The sequence below is a fragment of the Oncorhynchus mykiss genome, chromosome 2 (genome assembly GCF_057628025.1).
Source record: "Oncorhynchus mykiss isolate SJ-2025 chromosome 2, ASM5762802v1, whole genome shotgun sequence".
In the NCBI taxonomy this organism is placed as follows: domain Eukaryota; kingdom Metazoa; phylum Chordata; class Actinopteri; order Salmoniformes; family Salmonidae; genus Oncorhynchus; species Oncorhynchus mykiss.
Window position 1 is genome coordinate 66,188,954 of NC_143023.1, and position 22,123 is coordinate 66,211,076.

Below are 22,123 nucleotides of genomic sequence, written 5' to 3' on the forward strand. Positions count from 1 at the left end.
GTTTAAAGTGGCTAGTGATACATGTATTACATAAAGATGGCAAGATGCAGTAGATGATATAGAGTACAGTATATACATATACATATGAGATGAGTAATGTAGGGTATGTAATCATTATATTAAATGGCATTGCCACACAATGCCACTTGATATAATGATTACATACCCTACATTCCATACCCGACATAGCATTGAGTGGCAAGTGATACATTTTTCCATCAATTTCCATTATTAAAGTGGCTTGAGTTGAGTCCGTATGTTGGCAGCAGCCACTTAATGTTAGTGGTGGCTGTTTAACAGTCTGATGGCCTTGAGATAGAAGCTGTTTTTCAGTCTCTCGGTCCCTGCTTTGATGCACCTGTACTGACCTCGCCTTCTGGATGATAGCGGGGTGAACAGGCAGTGGCTCGGGTGGTTGTTGTCCTTGATGATCTTTATGGCCTTCCTGTGACATCGGTTGGTGTAGGTGTCCTGGAGGGCAGGTAGTTTGCCCCCCATGATGCGTTGCGCAGACCTCACTACCCTCTGGAGAGCCTTACGGTTGTGGGCGGAGCAGTTGCCGTACCAGGCGGTGATACAGCCCGACAGGATGCTCTCGATTGTGCATCTGCAGACGTTTGTGAGTGCTTTTGGTGACAAGCCAAATTTCTTCAGCCTCCTGAGGTTGAGGAGGCACTGCTGCGCCTTCTTCACAACGCTGTCTGTGTGGGTGGACCAATTCAGTTTGTCCGTGATGTGTACGCCAAGGAACTTAAAACTTACTACCCTCTCCACTACTGTCCCGTCAATGTTGATAGGGGGGTGCTCCCTCTGCTGTTTCCTGAAGTCCACAATCATCTCCTTTGTTTTGTTGACATTGAGTGAGAGGTTATTTTCCTGACACCACACTCCAAGGGCCCTCACCTCCTCCCTGTAGGCCATCTCGTCGTTGTTGGTAATCATGCCTACCACTGTAGTGTCGTCCGCAAACTTGATGATTGAGTTGTGGGGCCCCAGTGTTGAGGATCAGTGGGGTGGAGATGTTGTTACCTACCCTCACCACCTGGGGGCGGCCTGTCAGGATGTCCAGTACCCAGTTGCACAGGGCGGGGTCGAGACCCAGGGTCTCGAGCTTGATGACGAGTTTGGAGGGTACAGTGGTGTTAAATGCTGAACTGTAGACGATGAACAGCATTCTCACATAGGTATTCCTCTTGTCCAGATGGGTTAGGGCAGTGTGGTTGCGATTGCGTCGTCTGTGGACCTATTGGGGCGGTAAGCAAATTGAAGTGGGTCTAGGGTGTCAGGTAGGGTGGAGGTGATATGGTCCTTGACTAGTCTCTCAAAGCACTTCATGATGACGGAAGTGAGTGCTACGGGGCGGTAGTCGTTTAGCTCAGTTACCTTAGCTTTCTTGGGAACAGGAACAATGGTGGCCCTCTTGAAGCATGTGGGAACAGCAGACTGGGATAAGGATTGATTGAATATGTCCGTAAACACACCAGCCAGCTGGTCTGCGCATGCTCTGAGGACGCGGCTGGGGATGCCGTCTGGGCCTGCAACCTTGCGAGGGTTAACACGTTTAAATGTTTTACTCACTCGGCTGCAGTGAAAGAGAGCCCGCAGGTTTTGGGGTCCGTGTCAGTGGCACTGTATTGTCCTCAAAGCGAGCAAAACAGTTACTTAGTCTGTCTAGGAGCAAGACATCGTGGTCCGCGACGGGGCTATTTTCCTTTTGTAATCCGTGATTGACTGTAGACCCTGCCACATACCTCTCGTGTCTGAGCCATTGAATTGCGACTCTACTTTTTTCTCTATACTGACAGCTTGTTTGATTGATTTACGTAGGGAATAGCTACACTGTTTGTATTCGGTCATGTTTCCGGTCGCCTTGCCCTGGTTAAAAGCAGTGGTTCGCGCTTTCAGTTTCGCGCGAATGCTGCCATCAATCCACGGTTTCTGGTTTGGGAATGTTTTAATCGTTGCTGTGGGATAACATCGCCGATACACTTTCTCATGAACTCGCTTACCGGATCAGCGTTATCAATGTTGTTGTTGAACGCAATGCGGAACATATCCCAATCCACGTGATTGAAGCAGTCTTGAAGCGTGGAATCAGATTGGTCGGACCAGCGTTGAACAGACCTGAGCGCAGGAGCTTCTTGTTTTAGTCTCTGTCTGTAGGCTGAAAGCAACAAAATGGAGTCGTGGTCAGCTTTTCCAAAAGGAGGGCGGGGGAGGGCCTTATATGAGTCGCGGAAGTTAGTTATGCTGATAGAATTTAGGGACTATTGTTTTCAGATTAGCCTTGTTAAAAACCCCAGCTACAATGAATGCAGCCTCAGGATATGTGGTTTCCAGTTTGCATAGAGTCAAATAAAGTTAGTTTAGGGCCATCGATGTGTCTGCTTGGGGGGAAATATATACGGCTGTGATTATAATCGAAGAGAATTCCCTTGGTAGATAATGCGGTCGACATTTGATTGTGAGGAATTCTAAGTCAGGTGAACAGAAGGACTTGAGTTCCTGTATGTTGTTATGATCACACCACATCTCGTTAATCATAAGGCGTACCCCCCCCGCCCCTCTTCTTACCAGAAAGATGCTTGTTTCAGTCGGCGCGATGCGTGAAGAAACCAGCTGGCTGCACCGATTCCGTTAGCGTCTCTCAAGTGAGCCATGTTTCCGTGAAGCAAAGAATGTTACAGTCTCTGATGTCTCTCTGGAATGCTACCCGTGCTCGGATTTCATCAACCTTGTTGTCAAGAGACTGAACATTGGCGAATAATATGCTAGGGAGTGGTGCGCGATGTGCCCGTCTCCGAAGCCTGACCAGAAGACCGCTTCATTTGCCCCTTTTTACGGCATCGTTGTTTTGGATCGCCGGCTGGGATCCGATCCACTACTGCATAGTTTCCTAGGAACGCGAAGTGAGGCGGCCATCTCTTTCGGTGCCAGAATTTACGTTTACTCAAGATGCAAGGAATTGTGCGATTGAATCATTTGCAATTATGTCTACTTATGATAAGGTAAACGGTTTATGTTTCTGTCTCCATATGATATGGTAAATATAACCAATGCAAAAAACATCTACATTTAAATGGTATTAGTATTCATTTGCATATATTCCTGTTAAATCCCATATATTCCCGTTAATTCCAACGAAAAGTTTCCGCTTCTTCTATTCCCCAAAATGTGCAACCCTAATTGCCACAATCGATACAGATCGCATCATTTCGATGTAGGGTGCTGTGGGTGATTACACCACTGTCACATGCTGATGTACAGACCTGATTACATGAATGTTCCAATTTCCCTGAAGGAACATACTTTTTTCTTACCACTGTATAGCATGTGAATCCTTTGGAAATACCTGCATTTCTGCATCAATTGGTCATAAAATTTGATCTGATCTTCTTCTAGGTCACAACAATAAACAAACAGTCTGCTTAAACTAATAACACACAAACAATTACACGTTTTCATGTATTTTTTGAACACACAGTGCACGGTGGGAAAAGTATGTGAATCCTTGGATTTAATAACTGGTTGACCCTCCTTTGGCAGCAATAACCTCATGCAACTGCAGAAATCATTTTGTTATCAGACCTGCGCAACGGTCAGTAGGAATTTTGGACCATTCCTCTTTACAAAACTGTTGGGATGAGATTTTACAGTTGGGATGAGGATTTGATGTTGGTGTGCTGTGCCTTTTTTTCTCCACACATAGTGTTGTGTGTTCCTTCCAAACAACTCAACTGTAGTTTCATCTGTCCACAGAATATTTTGCCAGTAGCGCTATGGAACATCCAGGTGCTCTTTTGCCAACTTCAGACATGCAGCAATGTTTTTTTTTTGGACAGCAGTGCCTTCTTCCGTGGTGTCCTCCCATGAACACCATTCTTGTTCAGTGTTCTACGTATCGTAGACTCGTAAACAGACGTTGGCATGTTCCAGAGATTTCTGTAAGTCTTTAGCTGACACTCTAGGATTCTTCTTAACCTCATTGAGCATTCTGTGCTGTGCTCTTGCAGTCATCTTTGCAGGACGACCACTCCTAGGGAGAGTAGCAACAGTGCTGAACTTTCTCCATTTATAGACAATTTGTCTTCCTGTGGACTGATGAACATCAAGGCTTTTAGAGATACTTTTGTAACCCTTTCCAGCTTTATGCAAGTCAGCGATTCTTAATCTTAGGTCTTCTGAGATCTCTTTTGTTTGAGGAATGGTTCACGTCAGGCAATGATTCTTGTGAATAGCAAACTCAAATTTGGTGAGTATTTTATAGGGCAAGGCAGCTCTAACCAACATATCTCATCTCATTGATTGGACTCCAGGTTAGCTGACTCCTGACTCCAATTAGCTTTCGGAGAAGTCAGTAGCCTAGGGGTTCACGTACTTTTCCCAACCTGCACTGTGAATGTTTAAATGATCTATTCAATATAGACAAGAAAAATACAATAATTTGTGTGTTATTAGTTTAAGCACACTGTTTGTCTGTTGTGACTTAGATGAAGATCAGATCAAATTTGATGACTAATGTATGCATAAATCCAGGTAATAATTTTTGCCACTGTAGGTAGGCAGAGATGGATCTGGGCTTTGCTATAGGGCCTATTTGATGGTCAAAATAGCCTAGGTGTTTTTGTCCCTGCTACTACGGCTTATCTGGTTTTATAAGCCACTTCTCTTTGACAGGATGTGCCCTGATTTTCTCCATTGACCTGTTATCATTTTTTTTTCTAGCACAGTGATTTTACTGTTACACTGAATCTGTTAAAATACGGAAGGGGATGGTGAGGAAGGTTTCCCATCTGCCCCTTGGTCTATTTCGGGGCAAGGAGTCTTAGGACACATTTGTTATCACAGCCTATAACAATGACACAATTGTTATTACATCTTCAATCAGGGTTAAGGATTAAATCCCCTCAAATCGACCAGCTTCTGATCGGTGTGGTGTTAATGAAGCCTGAGATGTGGAAAAGGATACACACGAAGATTGTCGTAGAGCTTTTTGGCTTAATACTCCACTAACTCCTTTCCTCAAATGGAAGCATTTAGGGCAATTGCCTGCACACCTCCGACATACCACAACAATGCGTTTGCTCCCAACGCAGCCCTGTTGTGTGTCTCCTGACTCTCCTTGTTACTATAGGAGTGAGACGACACGTTTTCAGGGTGGTAGTGTCTGACTGGGCTGTTGTGTGGGAGTGACTAGTGTGGCCCCTCTCCCTTTTCTACCCCTGTGTTGTCCATTGGGACACGCATGAGAGGTCCTGTGAACAGGGGCGAGCAGTGATCAATTGTGTTTGCCTTGTGTAGCGTGAGTGACAACGCGCTGGGAGAGAGAGAGGATGAGATTAGAGCAGGCAGAGGGAGGAATGGAGAAATACGGTACTCAAGAGAAGGAGAACACACAACTTGGGAACGCGTTGGCTGTCATCTGGTGTGAGATCCACTGTCTCCATGACGACGTCTCTCAGATGATGGATATGATGGATATGATACGACTTGTAAATAAACACAGGAGGATCAGTTAGAGTACCTTATCTCCTTCCTCTCCTTTTGTACCTATTTTTGTAGTAATTTTACTCACCTCAAACCCATAACCCTGTTTCCGTTTCACCCCACTCTTTCAAAGGTGCTTGGTCACTCTGGGCCAGAGAGATACTAATCATGGCCTCTAAAACCAGCTCTTTGTCTCTCTGTGTGTCTGTGTACGCAGAAGTGCTTTTCTCACCCCAGGAGATTCCAGAGTAACTCTGTGTGTTTTCTTCCAGCAGAGGAATCTGGAGGGGTATGTGGGGTTCGCCAACCTCCCCAACCAAGTGTACAGGAAGTCAGTGAAGAGGGGCTTTGAGTTCACACTAATGGTTGTTGGTGAGTCATTTTGTCTGCTTCTCTTTTTATGTGTGGGTCTCCCTGGTCGGGTTAATTTGTCTGTCTATATGTGTCTGCTTGTGAGTCTGTCTGTTTGTGAAAAAGTGTTATGTCATTTGAGGTCCCATATTTGGTTTGAATGCATTGTATAGATCAATGTGTGTTTCATATTTCTCTGCATGGAATTGAAGTAAAAATGTCACTGAACTTTTAACTCTAGCTCTGTGAATTGGTAAACTGAGTGCATTTAAGAATTATTGAACCACAGAATTCCAATGAACTTGGAATGGAATCTGGTGGCTGAGGAGATTAGATGAGAGTGGAGGAGTGATTGGTTATACCAGCCAGGTTGCTCAAGATCCACTGCGAAAGTAGACATCCATCCAGGTAAACAGGACGTCAGGAGATTACTTCAAAACCGACCACTAGGGGCAACTGTGAATGCTATTAGAATCATGTAGGCCTGGGTTTTGCTTTGTGGACTGTTCTGAGGGTCGTGTGTTCTATCCCAGTGCTAAGCACTTGTTTTTGATGTATATAACTTAACCTGCCTAAACGTAACCTTCGAAATTTGACGTTAATGGACAAACTTCTGATTCTTCAGTGTGACTGTGAGAGCTGGTTGGTTATACAATCACACGCGCACACACACATTCACAGACCACAATCACATGTTTATTGAATTGTTACTCTGCATGAGGCGATTGATGTGAGGAAATACAGTATTGATCATACTTCACTGATGTAAGGGCTGCCTTCCATGGGAATCAAGACTGGATATTTTGTTTTTTGTCTTATGTATGCCAGCTGTGCACTCTTGCGCTTCCTTGCGAGACACACACACACACACTCTTTCTCTCACAGCCAACCAGCATGACATGTCCCACATACAGAATATCTCCCTCTGGTTTGGGTTTCCTGTTTGGTAAAGTAACACTGTGAAAGGGCTGCATGTGCCAGAGGGAGAGTGGCAGAATTCAATGTCAACAGGATTGGATTTCAGCCTTGTTACATATGGGCCTTTCCTTCCTTTTATCTCCAACCACTGCATACCCCAGCTGAGCCAAACATTACACATAACTAATGTGAAGTGTGGCAGAGAGAACAAACACAACAGTGCCTCGAACATAAAGATGAGACACTCACACTGACACACACTCACACAGTATAACTTTCGCATTATAACTTTTACACTTTAAGACACTACTATTGTGAAACTCTACCAGTTAAGACTTCTGGAGCAATCTCATCCATTCCAGCTCTGACAGACAGACAAGCACCCTCTCTCTGTGAGAGTTCTAGAGAGTGTTAGAGAACGCACACCCAGGCTCAGGGCCAGTAGAGCGAGCTGTAGCTGTAGTCGTGAGAAGATTGGCCTGTAATGGAAGCCAGCTGGGTTCACTGTTTTGACAGACTGGGGCTCTTTTTGGGAATCCGCTCGTCTGTTAGAGCCCGGTCACTTGGAAGTGTCTCCACTGTTCCAATGTCACTCTGTGAGACTGACGCCACAGGACTTTGGCTTGGGACAATTTTTTCCCTCCAAAATTCTGGAATGGAAAAAACCTGTTTCCTGGCCTTTGGGCCAGCTGGCAGAATTTCTGTACTGAACCTGGGAAAGATTGGAGAGAGCCGGGCTGCTCTACAAAGCAGGTTGTCCAAATCCATGATATACTATAGGAACAAAGTAGAGGCTAAATAGACCTCTGTTACAGTTCACCTCACAAGACTTAAGAATTTACAACACTTGGAGCTTGAGCTTCTCTTTACTCACAAGTGCCAATAGTAGATCCCAGTCTCTGTTTACAATGACGGCCTATACCGGCCGAACTTGGATGACGCTGAGCCAATTGAGCACCACCCTATGGTACTCCCAATCACGGCCAGATGTGATATGAGCTGGATTTGAACCAGGGACTGTAGTGACACCTCTTGCACTGAGATGCAGTGCCTTCGACCGCTGCGCCACTCGGGAGCCCTTAAGCAGCGCAGTTCCTCATCTGTTAGATTCACTATACGCTTGTTCTGTTCGGTCAAATGCTTTGCTTCTTATTATTCTATTTCTATGATTCGGTTCACCCAAGTTTTTTGATCGACACGGAGTGTACAAAACATTAAGAACACCTTCCTAATATTGACTTGCACCCCCTTTTGCCCTCAGAACAGCCTCAATTTGTCAAGGCATGGACTCTCTACAAGGTGTCAAGTGTTCAACAGGGATACTGGCCTTTGTTGACTCCAATGCTTCCCACAGGTGTTTCAAGTTGGCTGGATGTTCTTTGGGTGGTGACACATTCTTTATACACACAGGAAACTGTTGCGCCTTCTACCATACCCCGTTCAAAGGCACTTCAGTATTTTGCCTTGCCCATTCACCCTCTGAATGGCACACATACACAATCCATGTCTTAATTGTCTCACGGCTTAAAAATCATTATTTAAAAAGGGGGAATACTGAGTCAGTTGTACAACTGAATGCCTTCAACTGAAATGTGTCTTCTGCATTTAACCCAACCCCTCTGAATCCGGGGATAATAGCTTTCACCTGTTCAGTTTGTCATGTTCCTAATGTTTTGTACGCTCAGTTTAAAGCGCAAGTACAATCGCAATATTTGGTCAAAAAAAATTGCAATTACATGTATTGCCCATATCTTGCAGCCCTACCTACTACCCATTCATACTCCCCTCCCACTATCCCATCCCTATTCCAGCCCTACCTACTACCCATTCATACTCCCCTCCCACTATCCCATCCCTATTCCAGCCCTACCTACTACCCATTCATACTCCCCTCCCACTATCCCATCCCTATTCCAGCCCTACCTACTACCCATTCATACTCCCCTCCCACTATCCCATCCCTATTCCAGCCCTACCTACTACCCATTCATACTCCCCTCCCACTATCCCATCCCTATTCCAGCCCTACCTACTACCCATTCATACTCCCCTCCCACTATCCCATCCCTATTCCAGCCCTACCTACTACCCATTCATACTCCCCTCCCACTATCCCATCCCTATTCCAGCCCTACCTACTACCCATTCATACTCCCCTCCCACTATCCCATCCCTATTCCAGCCCTACCTACTACCCATTCATACTCCCCTCCCACTATCCCATCCCTATTCCAGCCCTACCTACTACCCATTCATACTCCCCTCCCACTATCCCATCCCTATTCCAGCCCTACCTACTACCCATTCATACTCCCCTCCCACTATCCCATCCCTATTCCAGCCCTACCTACTACCCATTCATACTCCCCTCCCACTATCCCATCCCTATTCCAGCCCTACCTACTACCCATTCATACTCCCCTCCCACTATCCCATCCCTATTCCAGCCCTACCTACTACCCATTCATACTCCCCTCCCACTATCCCATCCCTATTCCAGCCCTACCTACTACCCATTCATACTCCCCTCCCACTATCCCATCCCTATTCCAGCCCTACCTACTACCCATTCATACTCCCCTCCCACTATCCCATCCCTATTCCAGCCCTACCTACTACCCATTCATACTCCCCTCCCACTATCCCATCCCTATTCCAGGATTTCCCAACTGGCGGCCCACGGGTGTCTGTATTTGGCCCCTCAAGATTTTTAAGTACATTTTGGTTTTATTGTTAGACATTAAAGACTGTAAAAACACCAGGAAATCAGCTCCGGGTCATTTTAGATTTGGGAATCTGTTCTTAAATATTCCAGCGCAAAAGAGAGACGTGATTGTATATAAGCAAGGTTTAAATTTATTCTGTTTTAGTCAAATATTATATCCGTTTGTGCTTTTTGCGGTAAATTTGTAGTCTACAAATGATTTCTAATTATGTTCTGGCCCCCCAACCTTCCACTGAAGAAAAACTCGTCCTGCAGCTGAATCTAGTTGATGATCCCTGCCCTGTTCTATGGCAGTTTATTTCCACCTATTGGTTTCCGCTTCGTCTTCTTACTGTCATCTACTGACTCTTGTTCACTGACTAAAAAGATGGCACTACCTCAAAAGCGTAGAACCATGAAAAGAAAGGATGTTTTCAGACACAGATTTTCCAGGTGAAGGACATGTCATCACATTGTAACAAGATGAGCCACTAAGAAAAGGAAATGTATTTCACCAAGACTTACTATGGCCCTTGTGCATGAGACACAGCAGGAGCGCCTTTGTTTGTGTGAGATCAGTTGGACTGCTTCAGGGTGTGTGAGTGACTCTGTGTGGGGGGGGGGGGGGGGGAGCTGCTGCTGCTGCTGTATAATGCAGTGTGCACATGTCCTGTATGACCTCACTCGTGCTGATTGTGTCAGTTTCTGTTTAGACTCAGGGGTTCAAAGTGAATCTTTTATAGATTACCCGCTCTCTCACAAAAATCTTGGGAAACTGACTCCCATTGACTACACAGACCCAATCTTTTAATAGACAGTGGAGTAGCTAGTCCATCTGTAAGCCTACCAGAGCATCTCATATAGACTGCCTTATAGCATAGTATTTCTGGTATATCATCCTCTTTATCTTCCGCTGTATAGTAGTTGAGGTGTGTTGCAGATCTTGATCAGATTACCTTTTGACCCTACTGCAGCCATCCCATCTCCTGATTTATAGAGCTTATCTGACCCACTTAAACATCCCTTCTCACTTTCCTCTCCTCACACACACACTCTCTCTCTCGCTCTCTCGCTCTCTCGCTCTCTCTTCTCCCCCCCCCCCCTCATATAGACATTAGTACCCGTGGACCAGATGTCTCATTTTACACTCTGTGATTCAGGCCCACATGTCTGTTAGTTAGGGGAGGAGAGCTCTGTGTTTGTCAGTGGAAAAGAGCTACAGGCGTACAGACCAGAAGCACCAGGAGCCCCTTTATTTGGGGTGATGAGGAGCGGAGCAAGGGGTCTGGTCTGGCTGGGCTAAGCAGGGGAGTGTAAAAGTGGCCTGTCAGGATGTCTGGGGCCAGCTGCTACCCCAGGGGTCATTTTTGGTTGGGCATTAGTATGTTGACAGGAAGAGGGAGGAGAGATAAAAGTCCGGAATGTTAGGAATCTCTTGGGAAACGTGTCCTGTGTGTCCATCTGTATGTCTGTCCCCATACCCCTGTCAATCTGTCTCTCTCTAACTGCAGGTACTGTACTTCAGTACTGTACTTCCATTCCCTCCCTGTCAGTTGTTTTCTCTTCACCTGCCTCTTGGTCTCTCCCTCTCTGTCCCCCTCACAATGTTCCCATTATGAAAGAGGGGAAGTAAGGGGCGGGTCACCCAGCCAGCCAGCCAGCCATCCATGCAGCTTTTGGTCGTCAGGGACAGGGTCTATTTATGGAGAGTGCGTTTTCAGAGATCATGCGGACCAATATTTAATTAAAACTGAGAGGAAGGCTAATTGGGTTGGACTTGTCCTCCGGGGGTGGGGTAACTACTGCAGAGAGACGATCATTGGCGAAAGTGTCGGCTAGTTTGCACCACAAAACTGCCACTGATACTAAATAACTGTCTGTGGTATGTCGACTGTTGCTGTTCTGTGATTTTGACCACGATGTGTTACCATGAACTCCAAGGTCAGTGGTTGTTATAAGTGGAGTACACTGCGCAGGACATTAGCTGTAATTTGGCTTGCGTCCTCTTTGGAGCAGCTCTATGGTATTTGGTTAGTTCCCTGTGTTCTGGCTGTTGTGCAGCTGAGGTGGCGTGTTTGGTGAGAAAGAGGGGCCAGGGGGTGTAATTGATCCAGGTCCACAGCAGGAGGGGGATGGAGAGGAGATGAGCTGGGGGTTGGATTTTAGATGGTAGGCGAGGTGACCTTGAGTCACCTAAAATGGGTCTGGTTCTTTGTGGTAATAATGGGCCTACTGTATAAAGGATTATAGATATATGGACTGTTATCACGTTGTGATTGATGTCCTTTCTCGTCCACGTGTTTTTAGTTATTCATTTCCCTTCATTTGTTTTTCTAGCCAACATCAGCAGTCGCCCTCAAGCTAACAAAGGACGAGGAGGCTCTAGTCTAGGGACCAGAGATAAAAGCTCTTCGGCTATATTTTATACCAGGATTACAATAGAGTTCATACTGCATTTCTGCAAGATAGTTATTTAAAGTGTCCTGTGTTTTTTTTTTTTTTTTTTCTAATCAAGTGAACTCCGATCCTAATTCTGTCCTCCCCAGTGTCTCGTTCAACCCAAAACGCAGATTAGTGTCCCAGGAGCCAGACTCAGAACAGGGCCTCTCTCTATCTGGGACTTGTAGATCCATTTTGCATGCATGAGAGGCAGAGCGAAACAGGAGATCCCAGTGCCAGGTTTCAGGGCCACAGAGAGGGGCGGGAGGATGATGGGTATGACTGGCTTCCATTAAAATGCCTTCATACCTGCTATCAAGCTCCAGGGTAATGTAATCTGCAGGCACTCTGTCTGCTCTGCTTTAGATACATGCCCCTGACCCTCTGTTGCCCTCCACCTATTCCCCCAGAGTAGCGTAGGAGGTGCCTGCCTGCCCCTCTATCCTCTCCCCCTCCTGGTTTGGGTGACCTCCTCCAGCATAGGCCGGGTGCTGACAGGTGTACCCAGCAGACAGCGGGTGGGTTTGGTGTGTCTTATCTCCTGCTTAAACAGTGTGTTTTGAAGGGGGCAGGGGGGAACCTGTGACCTAGTGCTGTTTGTCAGCCAGATGTGAGCTGCCCAGAGTCTACACCTCAAAGAGAGGGTCTGTGTGAGGGGTGAAGGTTGAGACACACTATCTGAGGATTTCACAACTGGCCACGGAGTCATCATAATGACTGGTTTGGTTGAATTGCAGTATTATATGCAGAGCAGAGCACATGCAACCGCACAAATCAACTGTCAGTCATTATCAGGAAATGTGTGTTTCCATCAGTAGTGTAACACTAAAGACTTGGGGCAAATGGAATCAACAACCTCTGCATCATCGAGACAGTTGCTTTGTGAGGTGTTTTTATGGAACCTTTATTTAACTGGGCAAGTCAGTTAAGAACACATTGTTATTTACAATGACGGCCAAGCCCGGGCGATGCTGGGCCAATTGTGCGCTGCCCTATGGGACTCACAATCACGGCCGGTTGTGCTACAGCCTGGAAACAAACCAGGCTCTGTAGTGACGCCTCTAACATGCAGTGCCTTAGACCGCTGTGCCACTTGGGAGCCCGGGTTTAAAGTTCATAGTTAGCCATTGTTATGTAAATGCAGGCTGAAAAGTACCAGTGGCCTGGTATTGGCCCCAAGTCAGAGCAATATGAGCTTTTTGGGTGAATCTGATGGAAATTTGACATGAGTATGGGTTGATGTGGGAGTGTTGGGAATGGTGGAAAGCAAGGCGGTCGGGGTGCCCCCTGCTGGGGCAGTGGGGGTAATGCTGCTGTTGCTCTGCTGCTGGTGTGGTGGTCATGCTGGAACATGTCAGGCAACCCGCCCTTGACCCTCCCAGAGCACTAGAGCAGTCACTCCCAAGCACAGGTCTGAAGATGCTCACTCATTAATCACAGTAAGATGGAAGCTGTGTGTGTGTGTTTTATCCTCTGTAAATTAATAAGATCATATAGTCAAAGAAGAGAGGGTAAGAACGATTAGTGAGAGAGCGAAGGGGAGAGAAGAAATGTTTTATTCACTCGGACTTAAAGCTTACTTTCTGGCAGATAGGCTTTTGGCCTTTCCCAATGAGACAAGGAATCAGCTTTTATTTCCTGTGCTGCAGTTATCCGGGACAGAAATGACCTTCAAACGCTTGACTGTGACTATGCTACTGCAGGGTATGTGTATGCATGAGTTATTTTGGTGTATGCATACTGCATAGCCAGATAAAAGCTATATGCTGAATTCCTCACTGTGACAATGATGTAACTGACGTCAGATCTCCTCCCATAGGTGAGTCTGGATTGGGGAAATCCACGCTCATCAACTCCCTCTTCCTGACTGACCTGTACTCCAAGGATTACCCTGGCCCATCCCTACGGATCAAGAAGACTGTGCAGGTAGCCCCCCCCCCCCCCCACACACACACACACACACACACTTCCTCCACATGTGGAAGTGCAACACGAGCAAAGAGCACAAAGCTCTCAGGCCAATACAAACAAACCCAATAACCACTGGATGGTCACAGCGGCCAGACCAGAGGCAGTGCACCCAGAGCACCAGCAGCTAGAGATAGAGCCCACAGTGTTTTGTCCTTATATGTCCTTGATAAACAGAAGAGGGAGAGATAACGAGACTGGGGGGGGGGGGCTAGTTCACTCAATTGATGGGTGCACATTTTTGTTTTTTTTAGTTAAGGGTGTTTGGGGAGATTTATGTGGCCTCTCTTTAGGATGGGGACAAGAAGGAGGAGAGTTGGACTCTGGGGCTCTGGTTCCTCTTGGGGCCTGAAGGGGTCAGTAGGAGGTTAGGAATGTTCCCATGAAACAACACCCAGTGGTGACTTTCCCACCAAACACAAGACTCCCATCTCGGAGGCATCCTGGGCATCGGCGTTCTGTCTTTGTGATGTATATGCAAAGGGCGGTGTTTGGCTGCTATATTTGGGTTTTATCTCCATCACACGGCGAGCACTGAGGTGGGAGTTAGTAACCTTTGTGAGTCATCATTTCCTGAATTAGAACCACACTTTTGCAAAGCTGTTTTCAAGAAATTACTGTGTGACTTCATTTTGAATGTAGACCGACGTAAGTTGTTTTTCAGATTTGTTGAGGCCTAAGAATCCTGGTTGTGTCTCTGGTGTCCCCGTGGTTCCTGCTGATGTGTTTGATCCTCCATTGAAGAGTGCGTCCAATGTTTAGAAATGGAGCTGTTGGGGTAGACCAAAGCCACAGTGTAAATGTAGAGGGGTAGACTTGGGCCCAGTGTGCTGTGTGCGGCTGTCTGCTGCGGCTGCCGTGGGCTGGGGGGGGGGGGGGGGGGGGGGAGTATTTATATTCCAGAACAATCTCTTATGTCTGTCAAATAGTCACATTCTGTCTACTCAGATTTCACTCAATTGATGGGTGCACATTTTTGGGGTATTTTGTTTCTCTTTCACTGAAATGGATTTAAAAGCAGATATGCAGGCACGCGCACACACACACACACACACACACTCTTCCGAAAGTATTTTGAGTGCTTGATATATGCCCTGCTAGAAAAGAATGTGCATCTAAACTAAAGTGTTTTGCAAAGGCAAAGAATGTGTTTTTGCGTGTTTAGAGAGACTGAAAGAGGTCGCCCCAAAATAACTACCCTTGTGAAAGTATGCAGCAGCCGAACAGAGAGCAACTGAAACATACTGTAGTGGGAAGCTAATTATGTCTCCTAAACCGTGAAAAATCTACCAGCACCATATCACTGTCACAGCTGCCATTTTTTCCCCCCAGGACTAACATGATTAAGCTATAGATGAGCCGTAGTGTATGGGGGAGCTGAGAGATGAAATGGGAGCTATGGAGTTATGTCTTAGCGCCACTGTGTTACTGTTTTGCAGGTGGAGCAGTCCAAGGTTCTGGTGAAGGAAGGGGGTGTCCAGCTCACTCTCACCATCGTCGATACGCCAGGGTTTGGAGATGCAGTGGACAATAGTAACTGGTGAGTATTAAAAGTGAATGTGAGCATGTATGAAAGATATGGTGGAGTTTGTTTGTTGAGTAGGAGTGTGACTATATGCAATATTCTCTCTGTGTCAATGAGAGCCTAAATGTAGGTGAACAACATTTTCCTATTTTACTCTTTCTCACCTCTTTCATCCCCCCTCTCAGCTGGCAGCCTGTCATTAACTTCATTGACAGTAAGTGTGAGGACTTCCTGAATGCAGAGTCCAGGGTGAACCGACGACTGATGCCAGACAACAGAGTTCACTGCTGCCTGTACTTCATCGCCCCCTCTGGCCACGGGTGAGTACTGACAGACCGTGGGAGAACAGTCCTTTTGTGATCATGTACCAGTACTACATTGATGTCATAGGATGTATAGTATATACTCTTTGATGGCTAAATAAATGAAGCATATGCTACCCACCTTTCCTTGTCTGATAAAGAGACTCGTATGAGCTGAAACACATTTTAAATTATAACAAATGTTATACCGCATGTGTACTGTAATTATAAAGTGTTCTCTATGCTGCTTCTGAGTTAAGTGGCCATGTATTTCCATGTGCATTAACTCTGTTGTAGAAGTCATGACATTATGCTTTTGATTGCGTGTGTGTGTGCCTTTATCAATTACCTCTGCTTGCCTATGTATGTGAGCCCGAACGTGAACAGGAATGTATGAGTGGAGAGTAGGCGCATGCGTGAGTTCACATATGTGAGTGGGAAGCAAGACCGAGAGAGATGTCGGCTGCCAATGTTGTGACCTACAAGGTTGCATAACACCCACTAGACTGAGGATGAGATGGAAGCGCTCTCACCATCACTGAGCCAGCCAATCAGGAGGAGGCAGCTCACTGAGGAGCCCCTGAGCTCAGAATCCCTGGGAATGGGATGCTTTATTTTCAGCTTAGAAAAACGCCTCCGTAGATAGCCTCCGTAGCAAATCAGCTAGGCCCACTTTTTTGTGTTAGGATCTATCCAATCCTACATATTTTAACCAGTCAAATGGTTGCTGTAATTATATGTAGCCATATAAGGAGGACTATGGACACTGACGTGGTTGTGACATCATAAAAATGTCCGTTGATAGACCGACACAAGGTAATGGATTAAGAGATCAGAAATCATGTCAGTCCTTGCCTCTGCTAATGTGGAGACAAATTCAGAATGTGACCTTCCTCCTCTGCCAGGTCTGTCCCTGTCGCTCTCCTCACACTTCATATGCCCCCTTTAGTCCTGTGACCTGTAACAGCGGGTCTGTTGCTCTGTGTCTGTATATTCCTGGGATCCACAGCCATCCCCACCGCCCCCCCCCATCACCCTTACTGCTTTGCCCCCTCCAGCTCTCCCCTCCAGTCCCTGGACAGAACTCCGGCCACAGAGAAGAAGAGCCCCTTTGTCCACCTACTCCCTCATCAGCCAGAGTGAGAACATCACAGAGAGAATAACAAAGAGAATCCCTCATGATCCCACCATGACATAATTATTAGTGGTCACTGACTGGGAAAAAGAAAAGACATGAAAATACACTAAACAGTAAATACAAAAGTATTTGGACACCCCTTCAAATTAGGGAATTCGGCTATTTCAGCCACACCCGTTGCTGACAGGATAATAAAATTGAGCACACAGACATGCAATCTCCATAGACAAACATTGGCCATATTGAAAAGCTCAGTGACTTTCAATGTGGCACCACCATAAGATGCCACCTTTCCAACAAGTCAATTCGTCAAATTTCTACCCTGCTGAGCTGCCCCGGTCGACTTTAAGTGATGTTATTGTGAAGTGGAAAGTCTTTAGGGCAACAACAGCTCAGCCGCAAAGTGTTAGGCCACACAAGCTCACAGAATGGGACCGATCAAGTGCTTATCGTGTGAAAATCATCTGCCCTCGTTTGCAACACTCACTACGAGTTCCAAACTACCTCTGGAAGCAACGTCAGCAAAATAACTGTTCGTCTGGAGCTTCATGAAATGGGTTTTCATGGCCGAGTGGCCACACACAAGCCTATGATCACCATGCGCAATGCCAAGCGTCAGCTGGAGTGGTGTAAAGCTCACTGCCATTGGACTCTGGAGCAGTGGAAATGTGTTTTCTGGAGTGATGAATCACGCTTCACCATCTGGCAGTCCGACGGACGAATCTGTGTTTGGCGGATGCCCGGAGAACGCTACCTGCCCTGATGCATCGTGCCAACTGTAAAGTTTGGTGGAGGAGGAATAATGGTCTGGGGCTGTTTTTCATGGTTTGGACTAGGCCCCTTAGGGAAATGTTAATGCTACAGCATAGAATGACATTCTAGACAATTCTGTGCTTCCAACTTTGTGGCAACAGTTTGGGGAAGCACTTGACTGGCCTGTACAGAGCCCTGACCTCAAGCCCATTGAACACCTTTGGGATGAATTGGAACGCCGACTGTGAGCCATGCATAATCGCCCAACATCAGTGCCCGACCTCACTAATACTGTTGTGGCTGAATGGAAGCAAGTCCCTGCAGCAATGTTCCAATATTCTAGTGGAAAGCCTTCCCAGAAGAGTGGAGGCTGTTATAGCAGCAAAGGGGGGCCAACTCCATGTTAATACTCATGATTTTGGAATGAGATGTTCGACCATGTGTCCACATACTTTGGGTCATGTAGTGTAAATAAGACGGTCAGTGTTTCTTTGGTTCCTCCAGTGTTTTCTTGCCACTGGTGGCATAATGCACTGCGTGAGTTTGAGCAGAACGTGTATTAACTACAGAGAATTATTCAGGACTGTGTCACATCTACGCATAAGTCAGCCTTCCCTGCCTGCCTGCCTGTGTTTGTCTGACTGACTGTGTATCTGTTTTGACTGTGCAACAACAGAGCCTCAGAACATATATTTTTTAACTGTGTAAAATGCGTTGAAGGCTGAAGCCCCTGGACATTGAGTTCATGAAGCGTCTCCATGACAAGGTCAACGTGATCCCTCTAATCGCCAAGGCAGACACTCTGACACCTGAAGAATGCCAGCTGTTCAAGAAACAGGTGTGTGTATGTGTTCATTATTCGTGTTTGCACAAACACAACATGTGTATGGCAATTACTCATGTCATTTTTACCTTCAACTCAGATCATGAAGGAAATCCAAGAACACAAGATCAGAATCTATGAGTTTCCTGACACCGAGGACGATGAGGACAGCAAGCTCATCCGGAAGATCAAGGTAGTGTCCAATGAGAGAGACTGATACGGTCATTGGTATCAGTCCACACTAGTCCCCATCTGCCATTTTGTTTTGTCCCTGTCAGTTTGGTTATCTAATAGGTTGTCAATACTGTACAGGCTCACTGATTAACTATCACTTCTCCCTCTGTCTCCCTGTGCGGCAGGAGCGGATGCCTCTGGCAGTGGTTGGCAGCAACGTGGTGATTGAAGTGAACGGCAAGAAGGTCAGAGGTCGTCAATACCCCTGGGGCGTGGCAGAAGGTAGGTTCAGTATGGGCCTGGCTGGGTTCTCTGTTCTGTCTGAGATGAGACAGTGGCATGGTATTGTCTGTGGGTTGTTGTTCTGGAGAATGTTCTTTATTAATGTCACTCACTGTGCCATGCAAGTGGATGAAGCACGGAAGTGTGGAGACCTAGTGTAGGGAAACTGCATGGCCTCCCAGGAAATCCCCCCCTCCCCCCAGAGTGTTTCTGACAGGGATTCTGGAAAAGGGGGACAGGGTTCTTCTACTAGGATATAATGGTCTCTCTGGCAGTGAACACTGTACTGTACCACCCCAGGGACTTCAGAGAGGGAGACCTTGTCACCCCTTTTTTCACCATTGGCCACAATGAATCGTTGTTGTTCTCCACTTGATTTTCTTTTGTTTTAAGTTCCCTGAAATACATTTTTTTTTTCATTTTCAAGTGTTGCTCTGTGGTTGACCGTTGACCGTATCAGTGGTTGACCGTATCAGTCTTTCACTTTTTCATTCTTTCTTTTCTCTTTTTTCTTTCTGTCTATTCTTTTCCATGACTGACAGAGGGCATTTTTGGTAAACAAAACCATCTCTCACATTTGATACCCCTCTCCCTCAGGCCTTCCTCCCCTCTTCACTTTTTGTTGCTACGACATTAGGTTGATGGTCAAAGTGGAGCTCTTACTAATTGAAAAACCTATAGGCTGTTCAGCGCTAACGCTTCTCCTAGAATAGAGCAACATCACCCTCTAACTCATGTTAATAGGTACCTGATTATCTTCGAGGGATACTTTGGGATGTGGGCAATGAGGCCCTTTATCTACTTCCCCAGAGTCAGATGACCTTGTGGATTCCATTTTTTATGCGTCTGTGTCCAGTGTGAAGGAATTTAGAGGTAGTTTTGTGAGCCAATGCTAACTAGCGTTAGCACAATGGCTGGAAGTCTATGGGTATCGACTAACACGCTAGATGAAGGGCCTCATTGCCAAAATCCTGAAGTATACCTTTTTATATTAAGTCATACCTTTTCCAGAACTGCATGATCTACCGTTATTCGTTTTAGTCATCATTTGGCCACTCGTCAACACTCAATTGTAGCACTGTTAAGAGTTGAAAATGCACAAACTTATTGTATACATAGTATGTGAATGTATACATATTTTGCATGCGTTATCTAAGAACAGTCACTTATCTATATACACTCAGTTGCGCTAAATCCTTGCACCGTGATGCTGTTTGCTGACACTCCCTGTAGTTCCCACAGGGGGTCCATCACACATACTCCGTTGCATATTGATTCATAAAACATTTTACAATAAGTTCTTTGTCATGGGATAAGACATTTTTCCCTGTTCTTGGCTCATTCAATGGAAACCTCCATGCAGGTATCATAATCGAACGACCATTAGTAGCTAAAGCACTCGGGCTTAAAACTCCTGATGGGCAGCTGACCCCATGCGATAGCAGTGATCTTGCTCTCAGTGTTGCTCTGTTTTAACGGCAGAGCACTGAAAACAACAGTGAGGAGGCAACAACCATTCAGTCCAGCATACATCAGGAGTTTTCAGCCAATCGGCTGAGGGTGTGTCTTTCCATTAGAGCTACAACCATGCTTTGTTATGACCCTGTGACCCCACCTCAACCAAACCCTCCTCCACTCCCATCCCATCACTGAGGCTGGCCTGCCCTGCCAGCCCTCATCTCCCCTCATGTAACCCCTCGTTCAGTAGACAGTCAGGGTGGACAGACACGGGTTACAGGGGTCACCTGGGCAGGACCTGGGTTCCCGTGTGCCCTCTCCTCCCTCCCATCAGAAGTCACTCAGGTAGGTGACAGCAGGGGCTCTATGCATGCACCTCACGGGTAAGGTGTCCTCCTTCTCTTCCTGAGATCCACAGCTGACAGCGTGATGCACGTTAGGCTTAGCCCCAGATAAGGTGGGGCCTGGGGAGAGGAGCTATGTAGTAAAGGAGCCATGTTTTGATCAGGAAAGAGGAGAAATCCACATCCTCAGCAGCAGCAGCAGTGTCTCTGCGGTCCTTTTCCAGAATCCCATGTGATCTTTTAACCATGTGTGTGTTTAATCAGCTGAAATGTATGTCTTAGAGCAGTGGTCTGTCTGGTCTGTGACATGTCTGTCTGTTGACTACTCTATGTACTGTATACTATTGAATGTGTGTGTTTGAGCAGTGGTCCAGTGAAATGTGTCTCTGTCCTTAGGGATAGTTTTAACCATGTCTGTGTGTTCACTGAGCAGACACATTCTTGTTTACAGTCTGACTGTCTGAGCACGGGTCCTTTTGGCCAATGACTTTGTGTGTTGTCTGTGTGTTTGACTACCTAACAGTCTCATCGGGTAATTACCTGTAATAAGAATGTAGACTAGCTGAGCGACCCAGTGATTTTTGGCTCCGTGAGTAGAAATTGTCCCTTTTGATCCGAGAGCCTTTGTAATGTTACCGGGAATTCTGGGAACTGGTGTATATTCTACCAGTACCCAATAATGATTGATGGCGATGTGAAGAGAACAATCTCTGTGGGTCTCTGACATCTCTCTCTCGCTCTCTCTCTCTCTTCCTGTTTTAGTGGAGAACGGGGAGCACTGTGACTTCACTGTGTTACGGAACATGCTGATCAGGTGAGAGACAGAGGATGCATGTCAATCCTTTTATTCATCCATTATTGTCAGTGATTATACCACGGTATTTACAGTGATATAATTATTTGAGACCCAACTTCCCCAATTCTCTCCTGTAGGACCCATATGCAAGATCTGAAGGATGTGACCAACAACGTCCACTATGAGAACTACCGCAGCAAAAAGCTTGCTGCCGTAACTTGCAATGGAGGAGTGGACACCAGCAAGACCAAGAACCAAATGACCAGGTAGGAGAGAGACCTTAATCATCAGAGGAAATACCATACATCTGATATGTTCAATAGTAATCAGACAGGCTGAGAAAGAATCTAAAATATGCTGTAAAGCTTATTTCATAGATGAACCTGACGTTTGAGTCATAATGTCATTAAGTGACGGTGACCAGACTGTATAGGTTGGGATGTGCTTCGTTAATCACTGGTCACTGTTAGTGATTCTTGATGTTTGGTCCCTCACCTTTGACCTGTAGGAGCCCCCTGGCCCAGATGGAGGAGGAGCGGAGGGAACATGTCATGAAGATGAAGAAGATGGAAACAGAGATGGAGCAGGTGTTTGAGATGAAGGTCAAGGAGAAGAAACAGAAACTGAAGGACTCTGAGGCTGAGGTGTGTGTGTGTGTGTA

At 46.2% G+C, this 22,123-nt stretch overlaps 1 protein-coding gene across 3 annotated transcripts in view; it reads left to right on the plus strand.

Moving 5' to 3' along the window:
- Positions 1–22,123, plus strand: part of LOC110494104 (septin-7) — a 32,022-nt gene that overhangs the window by 5,851 nt on the left and 4,048 nt on the right. The window contains exons 1-11 of one of the 3 annotated variants that reach the window (XM_021568850.3): positions 5,346–5,492; positions 5,760–5,859; positions 13,719–13,825; positions 15,307–15,407; positions 15,578–15,712; positions 18,306–18,423; positions 18,509–18,601; positions 18,768–18,864; positions 21,429–21,480; positions 21,600–21,728; positions 21,971–22,106. In XM_021568850.3, the coding sequence (XP_021424525.3) occupies positions 5,361–5,492; positions 5,760–5,859; positions 13,719–13,825; positions 15,307–15,407; positions 15,578–15,712; positions 18,306–18,423; positions 18,509–18,601; positions 18,768–18,864; positions 21,429–21,480; positions 21,600–21,728; positions 21,971–22,106 (1,200 nt within the window). In that variant the 5' untranslated portion in view covers positions 5,346–5,360. Of the gene's footprint in view, positions 1–5,345; positions 5,493–5,759; positions 5,860–13,718; positions 13,826–15,306; positions 15,408–15,577; positions 15,713–18,305; positions 18,424–18,508; positions 18,602–18,767; positions 18,865–21,428; positions 21,481–21,599; positions 21,729–21,970; positions 22,107–22,123 lie in introns of those variants that run through there. The other 2 variants (XM_090205324.1, XM_090205316.1) reach the window with 2 other exon arrangements.